The sequence below is a fragment of the Peromyscus maniculatus genome, chromosome 5 (assembly GCF_049852395.1).
Source record: "Peromyscus maniculatus bairdii isolate BWxNUB_F1_BW_parent chromosome 5, HU_Pman_BW_mat_3.1, whole genome shotgun sequence".
Lineage (NCBI taxonomy): Eukaryota > Metazoa > Chordata > Mammalia > Rodentia > Cricetidae > Peromyscus > Peromyscus maniculatus.
Genome location: NC_134856.1, coordinates 103,726,829 through 103,741,685, shown reverse-complemented (window position 1 = coordinate 103,741,685; position 14,857 = coordinate 103,726,829). Strand labels below are relative to the sequence as shown.

The window sequence follows — 14,857 nt, the reverse complement described above, 5'->3', positions numbered from 1 at the left end:
AGCACAGGGACAAATAACCAAATGAATGGAAGCACAGGATCTATGAACCAAAGGCTGAGAGGCCCCCAACTGGATCAGGCCCCCTGAATGGGTGAGACAGTCATTTGGCTTGATCTGTTTGGGAGGCAGCTGTGCATTGGTGCCGGGTCCTGAGCTCGTTGCATGAGTTGGCTGTTTGAATCCTGGGACTTATGCAGGGACGCTTGGCTCGGTCTGGGAGGGGGGGGACTGGACCTGCCTGGACTGAGTCTACCAGGTCGATCCCGGTCCTCGGAGGAGACCTTGATCTGGAGGAGGTGGGAATGGGGGGTGGGCGGAGGGAAGGGGGAGGGGGGTGAGAGGGGGAGAACAGGGGAATCTGTGGCTATTATGTTAAACTGAATGGTGTTGTAAAATAAAAAAAGAAAAAAGAAAAAAAAACTGTTGCATAGCAATCCATAAACACCCATGAAAGGTTTGACAGATGATTAAACTTTTGTCAGTATATTTTTCAAACCTAACAGGATCAGCTTATATATGCATGAAATACTCTGGCATAGTCAGTTCATAACTAATTGATGCGGCCAATAATCATGTCCACCAGCTTACTATCCCCTTGTGTTCCAGGGACCCCGAGGCTGTACCATTTAACATGAGTCTGGTGAATGAGAGCATCTCAGAGGAATTCATTCTCTTGGGGTTTTCAGATCGGCCATGGCTGGAGCTGCCACTCTTTGTGGTGTTTCTAGTGTCCTATATCTTGACCATCTTTGGGAATATGATGATCATTCTAGTGTCCCGCCTGGATGCCAAGCTCCACACCCCCATGTACTTTTTCCTCACTAACCTCTCCGTGCTGGATCTGTGCTACACCACAAGCACAGTCCCACAGATGCTCATCAACATATGCAGCACCCGGAAGGTCATCAGCTATGGTTGCTGCGTAGCCCAGCTTTTAATTTCCCTGGCCTTGGGTAGCACTGAATGTTTTCTCCTGGGTGTCATGTCCTTTGACCGATTTGTAGCCATCTGTCGGCCTCTCCATTACTCAGTCATCATGCACCACAGGCGCTGCTTCCAATTGGCAGCTGCATGTTGGATCAGTGGCTTCAGCAACTCAGTATTGCAGTCTACGTGGACTCTTCAGATGCCACGGTGTGGTCACAAGGAAGTGGATCACTTCTTCTGTGAAGTCCCTGCCTTGCTCAAGTTGTCCTGTGTGGATACAACGGCAAATGAAGCAGAGCTGTTCTTTATCAGTATGGTGTTTCTTTTAATACCTGTGACTCTCATCCTCATCTCATATGCTTTTATTGTCAAAGCAGTGTTGAGAATAAGGTCAGCTGAAGGTCGGCGAAAGGCATTTGGGACATGTGGCTCCCACCTAATTGTGGTGGTACTCTTTTATGGTACTGCCATCTACATGTATCTGCAGCCTCCATCCCCCACTTCCAAGGACAGGGGGAAAATGGTGTCCCTCTTTTATGCAATCATCACACCCATGTTGAACCCCCTCATCTACACCCTTAGGAACAAAGAGGTAAAGGGAGCATTTAAGAGGTTGATAGCAAGGGCCTTTGTGATTAAAAAATTAGGGTTGCCCAAATAACAGTTCTAATAGTATAACTTTTACAGCTGATAAATTATATTGTTTTGTTCCTTATGGAAATATTATGATGATCCTCCTCAAATAAAATCTTGTTGACAGACATCTATATTAGTGTTTTGCTGCCTAGATATATTCATTTCACAAATCGAGAGATATGACTTTTTTTCTTAAATCTTTGCGGATTTCATATCATGCAACTGTATCCCATTCAACCCCATCCCTTCCTATCTGCCCTTTGTCCTCTCCCCTTGCAACCTCCTCCCAAAAATAAAATAAAGTTTAAAAGGAAAACAAAGAACACATATTAACAAACAATAGTCTCAGTGCGGAAGCTGTAGTTTGACACAGTGAGGCACACAGTTTACCCATTAGTCCATACATTCTAACTTGTAAGTGTTCATTGCAATTAGTCTTTGGTCTAGTAGAAGGCCTCTGGCTTCTACTACACCATCAATACTGGGACCTCACTGGGACCACTCTTGATGGATATCATGTTGCTGCCTTGGGAGACCTCTTCCTTCCCCTCACTGGCTGCAACACACAGAAAAGTGGGCCATGAACTTTGCCTTGGTTACACACTAGAGCTGACCCTTTTGCCTGGCGTGTGGGGTGTGTGTGTGCAGAGGAAATGGCCCTGATTGAGAACAGAAGAGATGACACCTCCACATCTACCATGTGGTGGCATCAGTGAGTTCCTCCCATCCCCCTTGTCAACCCAGGTGGGAGGGAGACCTGGCCTCTGGGACATGAGAGCAGGAGAGCTGGACCTGCCCCTTACCAACTGCAGCAGCTGGGAGAGTGGGTCCTGCACCTCTCATGGGCAAAACAGAAGAGCTGTCCCTGATGGTGTGGGTGTGGATGAGCAGCCCTGAGGGCAGGAGAACAGGAGAAGTGGCCCTGATTCTTGCTGCCTCCTTCCTTGTGTGAGCTACCCACAGCTCACAGTGGAGAACTCACTTTAATGGTGATGAGGAGGGAAAGCTGTTAAACTGAGCAACCCAGCTACCACCCAGTCCCAGAACCAGGCCTGTGGTTATCCTACCCCAACATCCACCCCATCCCTGAACTGCTGCAGCATGGGAAGGGACTGGACCTGGAGATCCAAAGCTAAAGGCTCTCCATGACACAGGAACTGTCTTTTTAAGATCCTCCCAAACAGCTGACCCTACAAGCTTCACATTTTCAGGCTTTATACACATTTTCACATTTTTTATGCTTGACAAGGTTTCTTAGACATCTCAGGGTCTAAAATACATGTTTGTGGATCTCTTCCCCAGAAATAATACATTTTAATATACATGAATATTCACATCTACATGCAAAAATCAGAACTGTGCTATTTTTTTCTGACATGTATAGATCTAGAATAATTCTATAAAATTGTCTATGGCTTCTGCTCCCTAATCAGAAGTACACACTTATGAGACGAAGAGTGAAATTCTACACTATTTAAGAAACAACACTACACTAAAAAATTCAATTATAATTTCTGAATTTCTCATCAAATGTTCAATTCTTTCATTTCTGTACTTTCTACCTCTCATAAAGTCTAACTCAATCTCATCTACTGAAAATAAATAAATAAAAATAATTAAGCTGGACTTTGCAATCTGAATCAAACTTCTTGTTGGCAATTTGAACAATTTCTTTAGTCCATACATTTTTCTCCCTTAACCATTAGAGCACTACTTGCAGTTTACATGATCTCACAAGAGCTCATCATACAATGATTTCCACCATTTACTTCATTCACTTTTCATATGAAAGAAGAATGCTTATTGAATCTTTATTAGTTCTCTTGAGGTAGAACATACCATGATTCATACATCTTCTATATGGCCTTTCAGGACCCAGCAAAGTGCTGAAGAGTTTTATTTTAGTTTTTATGTGTACTGATGTTTTGTCTACCTAAATGTTTATGCACCATATGTATGCAATGTTCATGGAGGGTAGAAGAGGGCATTTGATCCTCTGGAACTAGAGTTACAGACAGTTATAACACACCATGTAGATGGAGGGAATTGAGCCCCAGTCCTCTGGAAAAGCAACTAGTGTTCTTTGGTTCCCAGTTCTACATGGCCGCACACAACCATCTGTAACTACAGTCCCAGGAGATCTGACACCCTCTTCTGAACTTCTGGCCTCTGAGAGTAATGGGCACAAAGGAGGTGCATAGATAAACAAGCAGAAAAAACACCAATACACATAAGAATAAATGATAGAAAAGGGACAATGGAATGAGAGAAAATTATTTAAAAGGTGTATGAAATAAGAATAAAAGCAAGAAATAAGCCGGTAAAATTTAACAAAAATCAATATACATTCATCTACATCATTTCATACACTACAAGATGTGGTGGTAATCTAATTGTACTGAAATGTGATTTTGATTGTTATGTTAATAAATAAAGTTGTCCGGGGGTCAGAGCTATTAGAGCCATAGCAAGAGTGTGGCGGTGGTGGCACACGCCTTTAATCCCATAGATCTCTGCGTGTTCAGGGATATAGCCAGCATTGGAGACATATGCCTTTAAGACCTAGGGGGCTGTACATTCAGACAGTGACGAGGCTGTCACATGTTTGGGTTTACAACCAATGAGAAGGCAGAACAATAGTACTATAAAAAAGGCGTACAGACAGGAAGTAGCTCTCTTTCGCGAAGCTGGGACAGCAGGAGGAAGGGTGAGATTTTAGCTCTGAGCTCTGACCTCTCGGCTTTCTCTTTTACAATGTTTCTGTGTTTCTTATTTAATAAGACGGTTGGTTACATCTACAACAAGATACTGAAATATGACTGATAACATATTCCATAAGAACCTCACTTGGGATAGCACACTGATAATAACACTTGCTGGTTGGTTTTGTCAACTTATAAACCTAAGTATATCTTAGAAGAGGGAATTGTAATTGAGAAAAAGCCTCCATAATATTGACTTGTAGATGCCGGGCGGTGGTGGCGCACGCCTTTATTCCCAGCACTCGGGAGGCAGAGGCAGGCAGATCTCTGTGAGTTCGAGGCCAGGCTGGGCTACAGAGCTAGTCCAGGACAGACTCCAAAGCTACAGAAAAACACTGTCTGGAAAAACCAAAAAAAAATAAAAATAATTGACTTGTAGACAAGTCTGTAGGACATTTTCTCAATTCATGATTAATGTAGAAGGGCCCTAGCTACTGTGTGTAGTGCCATCCCTGGGCAGGTTGACCTTGAAGGCAAAAAAAATGCAGGCTGAGCAAACCATTATGAGCTAATCAGCAATACACGTTTCTCTATGGTTTCTGCTTCAGTTCCTGCCTCTGATTTCTGTAGCTGAAGTTTTCTCTGGTCTCTTGCCTTGAGTTCCTTCTTTGAGTTTCATAGATGACAGACCAGCCAGCATTAGATGAAATTAACCTTTTCCTCCCGAAGTTGCTTTTGGTCATTGTGTTTTATCATAGCTATAGAAATCTAAGTAAGACAAACAATGGTTTTAGCTCTGGGATTTGCATTTTAATCAATCTATTTTGCAACTAAAATGAATTCATAGAATAGGGAGTGAGTGACAAATTGAGGAATCAGAATATCAAAACTCTTGATATTTTCTTAAGGCATGGGTTTATTCAGCACGGAGTAGGCAGTACTTTGTCCTGATGTCATTGACATCAGCATTGGAAGGATGCTCATGAAATACAGTTTCTTTCATAAAGAGCAAAATCCCTACCAATGGATAAAAATCAAGAAGTTAATTTTAGTATTACAGAAGAAAGGATTCATAAAGATATTGAAGCTATACCATGCTTATTGAGTGGACCATTTCTAAAAATCTTAGAAAATAGAATTGCATATAAAATAAAGATAAATTAAAATCTGCTTAATGATTTCCTATTTCAGTTCTTTTTCAGAAATATTTTTACAGTGAAATCAAACGTGACACATTGATGTCTGTGAATGACCAAAGAATAAAACAGAGAAAATGAGGTATGATATAGGAGGTGTCATAGAGAAGTTGGACTGACTGATGGCTTGTCATCTGAGAAGAGAGCTGCAGGAATCTGTTCTAATTCTTGTCATAGATGTCACACTATAAAGTATGCAGTGACACAAATGGGTGAATATCTCTGACATTTACAAATACCTGAGGGAAGTCAGACTACACAGCTTGTAAGACCCCTGCTAATCCAAAAAGTCCATGGTTCTGGCAACCACAATATAAGATGAATTTGGTTAGTTTCCAGAAGATAAAATCTTGGGATCAATGAAGCAGTCAGCTGTATTTGTCACCCAAAGGCCATAATATGTTGCCCAATTCTTGTTGAATTTAAACAACAAACCTAGTTTTTGAAGTTCTAGAAGCCATACTTTTGAATTCATAATATCAGCTAGGGCTTCACTCTGGAGTGGTGGGAAAGAAGGAAAGAGTAGGGCAGCTCCTTGCCTGTTTCAACAGTGGTCACTGTGGTCAGGTCTTCTTGATTGACTCCTGGACACATTTGGTTCTACGTCACATCTCTTTTTCCTCTATGTGCAACTCAGTGAAATCTCTCATCCCTTGTGCCCTGAGGATTCATGATGACGTTTGTGTTGCGGAAGATTACGTTAATGAGGCAAAGATGTGTTATATTTGTTTATGTGGTGGGATATTGCTTTAACTGTGTAAAGGTGTGTTACATTTGTTTATGTTTCACTTGTTTAATTATATAAAGATGTGTTGCTGTTTCATCTTGCCTGTCTCAGACACCTGATTGGTCTAATGAAAAGATGGAGGACAATAGCCAGGCAGTAGAGAGAAGTAGTTGAAAGGACTGGCAGGCAGAGAGAATCAGTAGAAGGAGAGAAGAGGAGAGAGGGGAGGAATGAGAGAGAATAAGGGAGAAAGAAAGGGACATGCCTTGGGCCAGAAGCCAGCAGCCAGACACAGAGGAAACAGAAAGTAAGATAACAGAATGAAAGACAGGTAAAAAGCCCTGACATAAATCATAGATAAAGAGAAACAGATTACAACAAGAGCTAAGGTAAGGCTGAGCATTCATAACTAATAACAATTTTCCATGTCATGATTTGAGAATTGGCTGGTGGACCCCCCAAAAAGCCTGTTACACATTTAGGATCCATGACGATGATCAATCATCAATGCGACCTCTAAGGATTTTCATTCAGGAGTTGGAGAGGTAGTGCTCTGGTTAGATTTTATTGTCAACTTGTTGTAAAGCTAGAGTTATTTGAAAGAGAAAACTCAACTGAGAATTTTCCCAAATGAGATTAGTCTTGAACATAGCCTGTGAGAGATTACCTTGATTGAACATTGTTGACATGGCAGGGGCCGGTCCACTCTTACTGGCGCTATAACTGGGCTGGTGTCATATCAGAAATCAGGCTGAGCTTGAGTCAGAGAGCAAGCCAGTGAAAAACACTCCTCCATGGTCTCTGCTTCAGTTCCTGCCTCCAGGCTCCTGTCTTCAGTCTCTGCCCTGACTTCTCTTGGTGACAGACTGCACCCTTAAAAGTGTAAGCTGGAATGAACCCCTTTCTCCCCAAGTTCCTTTGGATCATGGTGTTAACCACAGATGTCAAAGAAAACGGAACAGTGACTCAGCAGTGAAGAGAGCGGCTGTCTCCCCAGGGTACATGAATTTCATTCCCAGACCCTGCTTTGGGTGGCTACAGCTACCTGTGATTCCAGCTCCAGGGATCTGACGCATTCTTGAGCTCTGCAAGGAGCTGATTACGTGTGATATAAATACACAGAGGCACATAAATATACAAAAATTACAAGTCAAAAGTAAAACGTTTGAATCATGGCACTACTAGGAGCTATGGTTTTGTTTGAGTGGGTGTGATCTTGTTGGAGGAAGTGTGTCACTGTGGAGGCAGGCTTTGAGGTCCATAAATGCTCAAGCCATGCCCAGTGTCTCAGAACACTTCCTATTGATATGAGTCAAGAGGTAAGAACTCTCAGCTCCTTCTCTAGCATCATGTCCTCCACCATGATGCTTTGCTTCCTACCAAGATGATAATGGAATAACCCTCTGAACTGTGACAGCCACCAAAACTAGATGTTTAACTTTATAAGAGTTGTTGTGGTCAGGAGGACTCTTCAGAGCAATAGAAACCCTAACTGAGACAGAAGTTGGCACAGAGACTTGGGTATTGCTGTGATTGGCCTAAGCATATTTTTGTTTGAAGAAATATGGACTTTGGGTTTGTGAATTAGAAAAGCTGTTGAAAGCTTTTAAATGTTGCTTAATGGGCCATCCTAGTAGGAGCATTGAAGACCATGGTTGTTGAGAGATATTTGATTACAGTGTGTAAAGATATACCACTGTGATTGGTTTAATACAGAGCTGATTCGCCATTAGCTAGGCAGGAAGCAGTGAGGTGGGACTTCTAGGGACAGAGAACTCTGAAGGAAGAAAGAAGGTGGGATTGCCAGCTGGCTGCAGAGGAAGCAGAACGTGCAGGAAGAGAGGTAAAAGCCAGGAGTCACAGGGCAACATGTAGATGTATAGAAATGGGTTAATGTAAGTTATAAGAGCTAGTGGGACAAGCCTAAGCTATAGGTGGAGCTTTCATAATTAATAATCAATCTCCTTGTCATTTTTGTGAGCTGGCAGCCCAAGAAGAAGTCTGATTACAAAAGGTACCCAATATAGTTGTCCACATTTCCACTTAAGACCTGAGAAAACTTTAAAAACGGTTCCAAACACACAGAAACAGAACCGAGCTTGGCTTCTTAGTCCTGCAGTCTCTCATGCAGGTCCCAGATCATAGACCCCAGTCACTGCCTGTGGGCTTGAGCTGCCAGCTCACCAGGAGCGAAGCTACCCAGTGCTTTATGGTTTTGCTCAAGCAGAAAGAAAAGTTTACAGATACCCAGTAAAGCAGGTTCTGAGGGGGATAAAACCTATAAACATCTCACAGTGTGTTTAACAAAGTGTGTAGGCTTAAGAAATAAAAGAAATAGAGTTTAGTCAATCACAAAAAATAAATAGTGTAAGAATAATAAAGTCTTTGAAGTTAGAAGTAAAAAAGAAAGGAAAAAAGAAACTACATAAGGATGGGAAATAGTATAACACTGGGAGTTTGGACCTTATCTAACGCGTTTTTAGTTTTGAAATTTTAGAATGCTAATGAACAGACAACAGCTGCTGAGAGACATTGAATTGTGGAAGGGACTGCTGAATTAAACCACCTTTAGGAATACCTTAACTTTAAAAGGGAAGGCTGAAAATGTGTTACATTGGAGAAGAGGCTATGGTTTCGTTTCCAAGGAAACAAAAGGTTATGGATTCCTTCCATGTTAATAAAGATGAGATTTGACTAGGGGAGACTTCTTGAGTATCTTGGCTACAGACATGGAAGAGGAAGCTAAGAAAGACTACAAGACAGGTGACATGGAAGCTGATCCCTCTTCAAGGGACCAGCTTGGACACAAGATGAGACATGATAAATCTTGTTGGCTACAGACCCTCGTGATTAATTATTACATGCCATCCTTTCATGTGGCATGGAGGTAAATTTATATTACTGTTTGGTTGTACAGTCCAAATGGACTTCTAAAGTTGACAGATACCTTTTAGCTGCTCAAACACAGAACAAAAAAATCATCTATAACTGACTTGTGCACACTGCACATTCCATAGGGGTGTCAATGAAAATATGTGTGTTACCTTTAAAAGTTTGTGTGTTTTCAGAGCATGGGACCAGACACCAATAAGAACAGGTGGCCCAGAAGATCCAATCTCTCAGGGTGCATTTGTTGCACTTTCCACGGAGTTCTACATCCAGAGCAGCTTCAAGGATACTGGCAGATGATGGTCCAGCTTCACAGACTACTCTAGCCAGACTTCAGATAAGTCCTACATTTTCCCACCTTACCAAGACTAGACAACAGCTAGCTCTCCCAGGACTTGACCATTAACTTAATTTTCTCAGAGTCTCCTAAAGATGTCCTCATCCCCAGACAACAGGGAGCAGTCTAGAGAACATGATGCCCAAATTCCCAAGAGGTGTGGTGGGTGGTTTTGGGTTATTTGGTAGGTTATGGATATTTGTCATCATTTAATAGTGATATAGGAATATGGGATAAAAAGATGACTATTAACCTCAAATATTTTACAATGCTGTAGACTTTGCTGTATTGATACAAATTTAAAGTTACTTTTGTTATAATGTATGTATGTTTCTATGCTTGTTTGGGGTTTTATGCTTATGCAGCTCATTTTCAAATGTAATGTATAATTAAGAAATACAGGTTACTAGTTAGCCATCTATAATAATCAAACTTGTAATCATGTTAGGTATGTTTTCAAGGTTAAACAGATATATATCAATAGACAGATGGTTGTCAAACACTTTAAGACCTACAGAATATGACATTTAAGATGTTTAATAATCTGAGCCTCTTATGACAGTAAGACACATCTGCTCCCGGCAGCACTGATCTACTTCATCAAAGGTTGATGGGCATCAAAGAACCTCCATTTGAAGCTTGCTTTCATTTCATTTATAGAGAGAATGAACCCAGGAAAGAAAAGGTATTCTGGATATATTGGATATAAATACATGTTTTCACAATTTTTTGTATATGAAATATATAATAGACAAAGTTAATAAGCAATTTGGAAAGATTGGTCAAATATCAGTCTCTTTCCTGATGTGGATGGAAATAAAAGGTATGAGGACATGATTATAGATGGCATCTTAGGGAACATTAAATGAATTTTATGATTTCTGACAGAACTGATTAAATGATGACCAGATGTGGTGACACAATCCTGTGAACCCATGTGGAGAAAAACCCCTGTAAATTAATATGGAGACACACTCCTCAATTTCAACACTTGGAAGACTGAGGCAGGAGGAGGCTGGTCTTTGGGACAGCTTGGGGTATATATCCAGACTCTGTCTCAAAAAACAAAAACAAACAAAAAAATAAAGGAAAAAGAACAACAGTAATGGAATGACTTTAGCGAACTTCTTGAATAATAATTGACAAGTGTAAACACAGCCCTGTTGGGCACAAAATGCAGTTGTTAGTTGTTCAGATGTTCTGGTTGTTGTTTTCCCATCATCACTGCTGGAGTCTCACACAGTTGAGGAACTGGTCCCTGGAGATGTTTATCCTGAACCAAACAACAATTAAAGGGTGACATCCCTTCCTAATCTCCTCCATGTCTCCCATTGGATCAGGAGGTTGGTTAGCCCCTATGGATAGTATAAAGGGAGGAACAGGGTTGAGATTTTTACCAGAGGCCAAAACCAGTATTTGGCTGAAAATGTATTTTCCCCATTTTTGTAAAATGAACCCGAAAATATCTCTTTAAAAGATAGTGATTCGCTCCCTGAAGAGTAATCGAATTGACTCCAGAACCACACTTTCTGGGCATCACCCATGCATTCTGCTCACCATCCAGTGTGCTCTGACTGCAGACCTTGAGACTTCTTCCTGCAAGCAGAACTAAAGAAGAATTCACTTCACCTGAACAAGTCCAGGACTAGTATATGGAAATGGCATTATATTTGTGCCTTTTGAGTTAATTCTGTTTGAATGTCAGGAGTATTGGAAGTCAAAACTAATTTTTCTGTCTCTCATGCTTAAATCAGAGGTAAGTAGAATATATAAGAAATTTCTAAATAAACTCCCATTAGGATTTGAGCATTAGGGGACATTTGTCATCTCGGTGGGGACCATGGCCTTCACAGCAGGTCAGCTGTCCCTTCTGTTTGCTGCTCAAGCAGATCTGGACTCTCAGGAAAGCAAGCTAAGCTAGAGGAACATAGAAACCCAAGCTTCTGCCTTCAGGGTTCATCTCTTCACAGAGAAAATTTTATGTAAAACCTTCTCTTTATTAGCTGTGTGGGGGGAAAGACTTATTGTTTATCTACAAATTTAGAAAACATTATACGTGAAAGAACCTCTCATAAGAATATGTGGTAGTTTGAGAAAGCATAAAATAATGAGGTGCCACAGAAAGGAAATGTGAGCAGGTTTGGGGCCAGCCTGGGATACATGAGAGAATACCTCAAAAAATAAACTCTGCTGAGATGATGAGAAAGTGACTCAGGAGATAAATGCCTTATCACATAGATTTGAGGACCTGAGTCCAAACCACAGAAAACACTCTAGTTAGAGCACACTGTGCTCTTCAGAATCCCATTGGTTCTAGGGAGATGAGAGACAGAGGAGAGTGGACTGGATCTGGAGGGCCAGCCAGCCTGACTCATGCAAGATGAACAACAAAGGAGAAAATCGGTCTCCACCAAGGTAAAGACAACAGCAGCTGAGGATGCCCTCTGACCTTCCTGTGTGTGCTGCGGCAGGTGTGTGTGCAAACCACACCTACAGTGCACACACACACACACACACACACACACACACACACACACACGAAAATGCATTGACACAGTATTTCTTATCTCATGTTTATAAAATTCCATCAGACCAGGGGGTAAATATTTTAGAATAAGTGGGTGGAAAATCAATACCATTGCTAATATTTAATAACTATGGATAAAATTGATAAAAATACATTCTCATATTGATAAAGTCAATTTGGACACAGATTCTTTGGCCGATATATTTGGGATCCGTACTTTTTAGATGCTTGACTTTCTACATGACTCCTTCTAAGATATTTAGGATTCTGACTCACTCCACCTAAAGTATCCCAGCACCTGTGCTCCTGTGGCCCAGCACCTGTGCTCCTGTGGCCCACCACCTGTGCTCCTGTGGCCCAGCACCCGTGTTCCTGGGACCAGGCACCTGTGCTCCTGTGGCCCAGCACCTGTGCCCCATTGCCCAGTACCCATGTTCCTGGGACCAGGCACTAGTAAAGAGTTTACACAGAAGATAACATTCATACTCAGATATGTTGCCTAGGCCCCTCGAATTGAACCTAACAGTTAGGGTTATCACATAACCATCTGCACCACTCACCCATTTGGAAATGAACACTGTACAAGATCAAAAGGAATCTCAGGGGCATTTCTGTCCTTGTATCACTGTGTTCCTATCCAGAGTCAGGCTGAGTGGGGTGACCTTGTGATTCTCAACAGGTCAGAAAATGCATTTGTATTTCTGTCTTACAAATGAGGAACCTGAAGATCAGAACACAAAAAGCATTTCTAGGACATTCAAACTAGTTAGAAAAGGAGGATTGGGGTGCATGAGCCAGGCCTGCCAGCCTCAATATCACACCATTAAACAATCTTGTAAAGATTCTCTGTCATGAGCCTAAGAGGACAAGTCTCCTGACATTGTGTCTGAAAACTTTCTGGATAGATGTCATAATGTCTGGACTCACTTGAGGGGGGCGTCAGGAATAGTCAGAAAACAAGGTTTAAATAGTTGTAACACATGCCCACAACCAGACACTCTCACTGATTCTGGGGAGAGATTTAAGTGAATTCAAATAATAGGCACAATATCTATATGCCCCAACAGCAGATATCTGGGTAGAAAGTCCTCAGAAAACCCATCCATGGAAGAGCCAACCCCAAAGGAAGCTCTGTGGCTGTAGAAACTCATACAGTGCTGTAACTTGAAATCACTTTGTTAAAAACTGTTGCATAGCAATCTATAAACACCCATGAAATGTTTGACAGATGATTGAACTTTTGTCAGTACATTTTTCAAACCTAACAGGATCAGCTTATATATGCATGAAATACTCTGGCATAGTCAGTTCATAACTAATTGATGAGGCCAATAATCATGTTCACCAGCTTACTAACCCCTTGTGTTCCAGGGACCCCGAGGCTGTACCATTTAACATGAGTCTGGTCAATGAGAGCATCTCAGAGGAATTCATTCTCTTGGGGTTTTCAGATCGGCCATGGCTGGAGCTCCCATTCTTTGTGGTGTTTCTAGTGTCCTATATCCTGACCATCTTTGGGAATATGATGATCATTCTTGTGTCCCGCCTGGATGCCAAACTCCACACCCCCATGTACTTTTTCCTCACTAACCTGTCCCTGCTGGACCTGTGCTACACCACAAGCACAGTCCCACAGATGCTCATCAACATATGCAGCACCCGGAAGGTCATCAGCTATGGTGGCTGCGTGGCCCAGCTTTTCATTTTCCTGGCCTTGGGTTGCACTGAATGTTTACTCCTGGGTGTCATGTCCTTTGACAGGTTTGTAGCCATCTGTCGGCCTCTTCATTACTCAGTCATCATGCACCACAGGCGCTGCCTCCAGTTGGCAGCTGCATGTTGGATCAGTGGCTTCAGCAACTCAGTATTGGAATCTACGTGGACTCTTCAGATGCCACGGTGTGGTCACAAGGAAGTGGATCACTTCTTCTGTGAAGTCCCTGCCCTGCTCAAATTGTCCTGTGTGGATACCACAACAATTAAAGCTGAGCTATTTTTTGGAAGTTTTGTCTTCCTTTTAATACCTGTGACTCTCATCCTTATCTCATATACTTTCATTGTCCAAGCAGTGTTGAGAATAAGGTCAGCTGAAGGTCGGCGAAAGGCATTTGGGACATGTGGCTCCCACCTAATTGTGGTGGTACTCTTTTATGGTACTGCCATCTACATGTATCTGCAGCCTCCATCCCCTGCCTCCAAGGTCCAGGGGAAAATGGTGTCCCTCTTTTATGCGGTCATCACACCCATGTTGAACCCCCTCATCTATACCCTTAGGAACAAAGAGGTAAAGGGAGCATTTAAGAGGTTGATAGCAAGGGCCTTTGTGATTAAAAAATAAGGGTTGCCCAAATAACAGCACTATTAGTATACATTCTTACAGCCAGATGATTGTTTTATTCCCTATGGAAATATTATGATGATCCTCCTCAAATAAAATCTTGTTGACAGACATCTATATTAGTGTTTTGCTGCCTAGATATATTCATTTCACTAACCCTGAGATGTGACTTGTTCTAAAATATCTTTTGATTGCTGCTTTGTGGATTTCACATAATGCAACTGGATCCCATTCAACCCCATCCCTTCCTATCTGCCCTTTGTCCTCTCCCCTTTCAACCTCCTCCAAAAAATAAAATAAAGTTTAAAAGAAAAACAAAAAAAAACCATATTAACAAACAACAGTCTTAGTGCGGAAGCTGTAGTTTGACACAGTGAGGCACAAAGTTTACCCATTAGTCCATACATTCTAACTTGTAAGTGTTCATTGCAATTAGTCATTGGTCTAGTTGAAGGCCTCTGGCTTCTACTACACCATCAATACTGGGACCTCACTGGGACCAATCTTGATGGATATCCTGTTGCTGCCTTGGGAGACCTCTTCCTTCCCCTCACTGGCTGCAACACACAGAAAAGGGG

The 14,857-nt window shown here is 41.8% G+C and overlaps 2 protein-coding genes across 2 annotated transcripts; both read left to right on the top strand.

The window, feature by feature from the left end:
* Window positions 1–621: 621 nt before the first annotated feature.
* Window positions 622–1,588, top strand: LOC143273527 (olfactory receptor 2B2-like). The gene has a single exon (XM_076573610.1). The coding sequence runs from the start codon at window positions 632–634 to the stop codon at window positions 1,586–1,588; it is 957 nt and encodes a 318-aa protein (XP_076429725.1). The 5' UTR covers window positions 622–631.
* Window positions 1,589–13,337: 11,749 nt separating this feature from the next.
* LOC102921883 (olfactory receptor 2B2-like) lies at window positions 13,338–14,279 on the top strand. Its single transcript, XM_006988914.2, has one exon. The coding sequence runs from the start codon at window positions 13,338–13,340 to the stop codon at window positions 14,277–14,279; it is 942 nt and encodes a 313-aa protein (XP_006988976.2).
* Window positions 14,280–14,857: the final 578 nt, after the last annotated feature.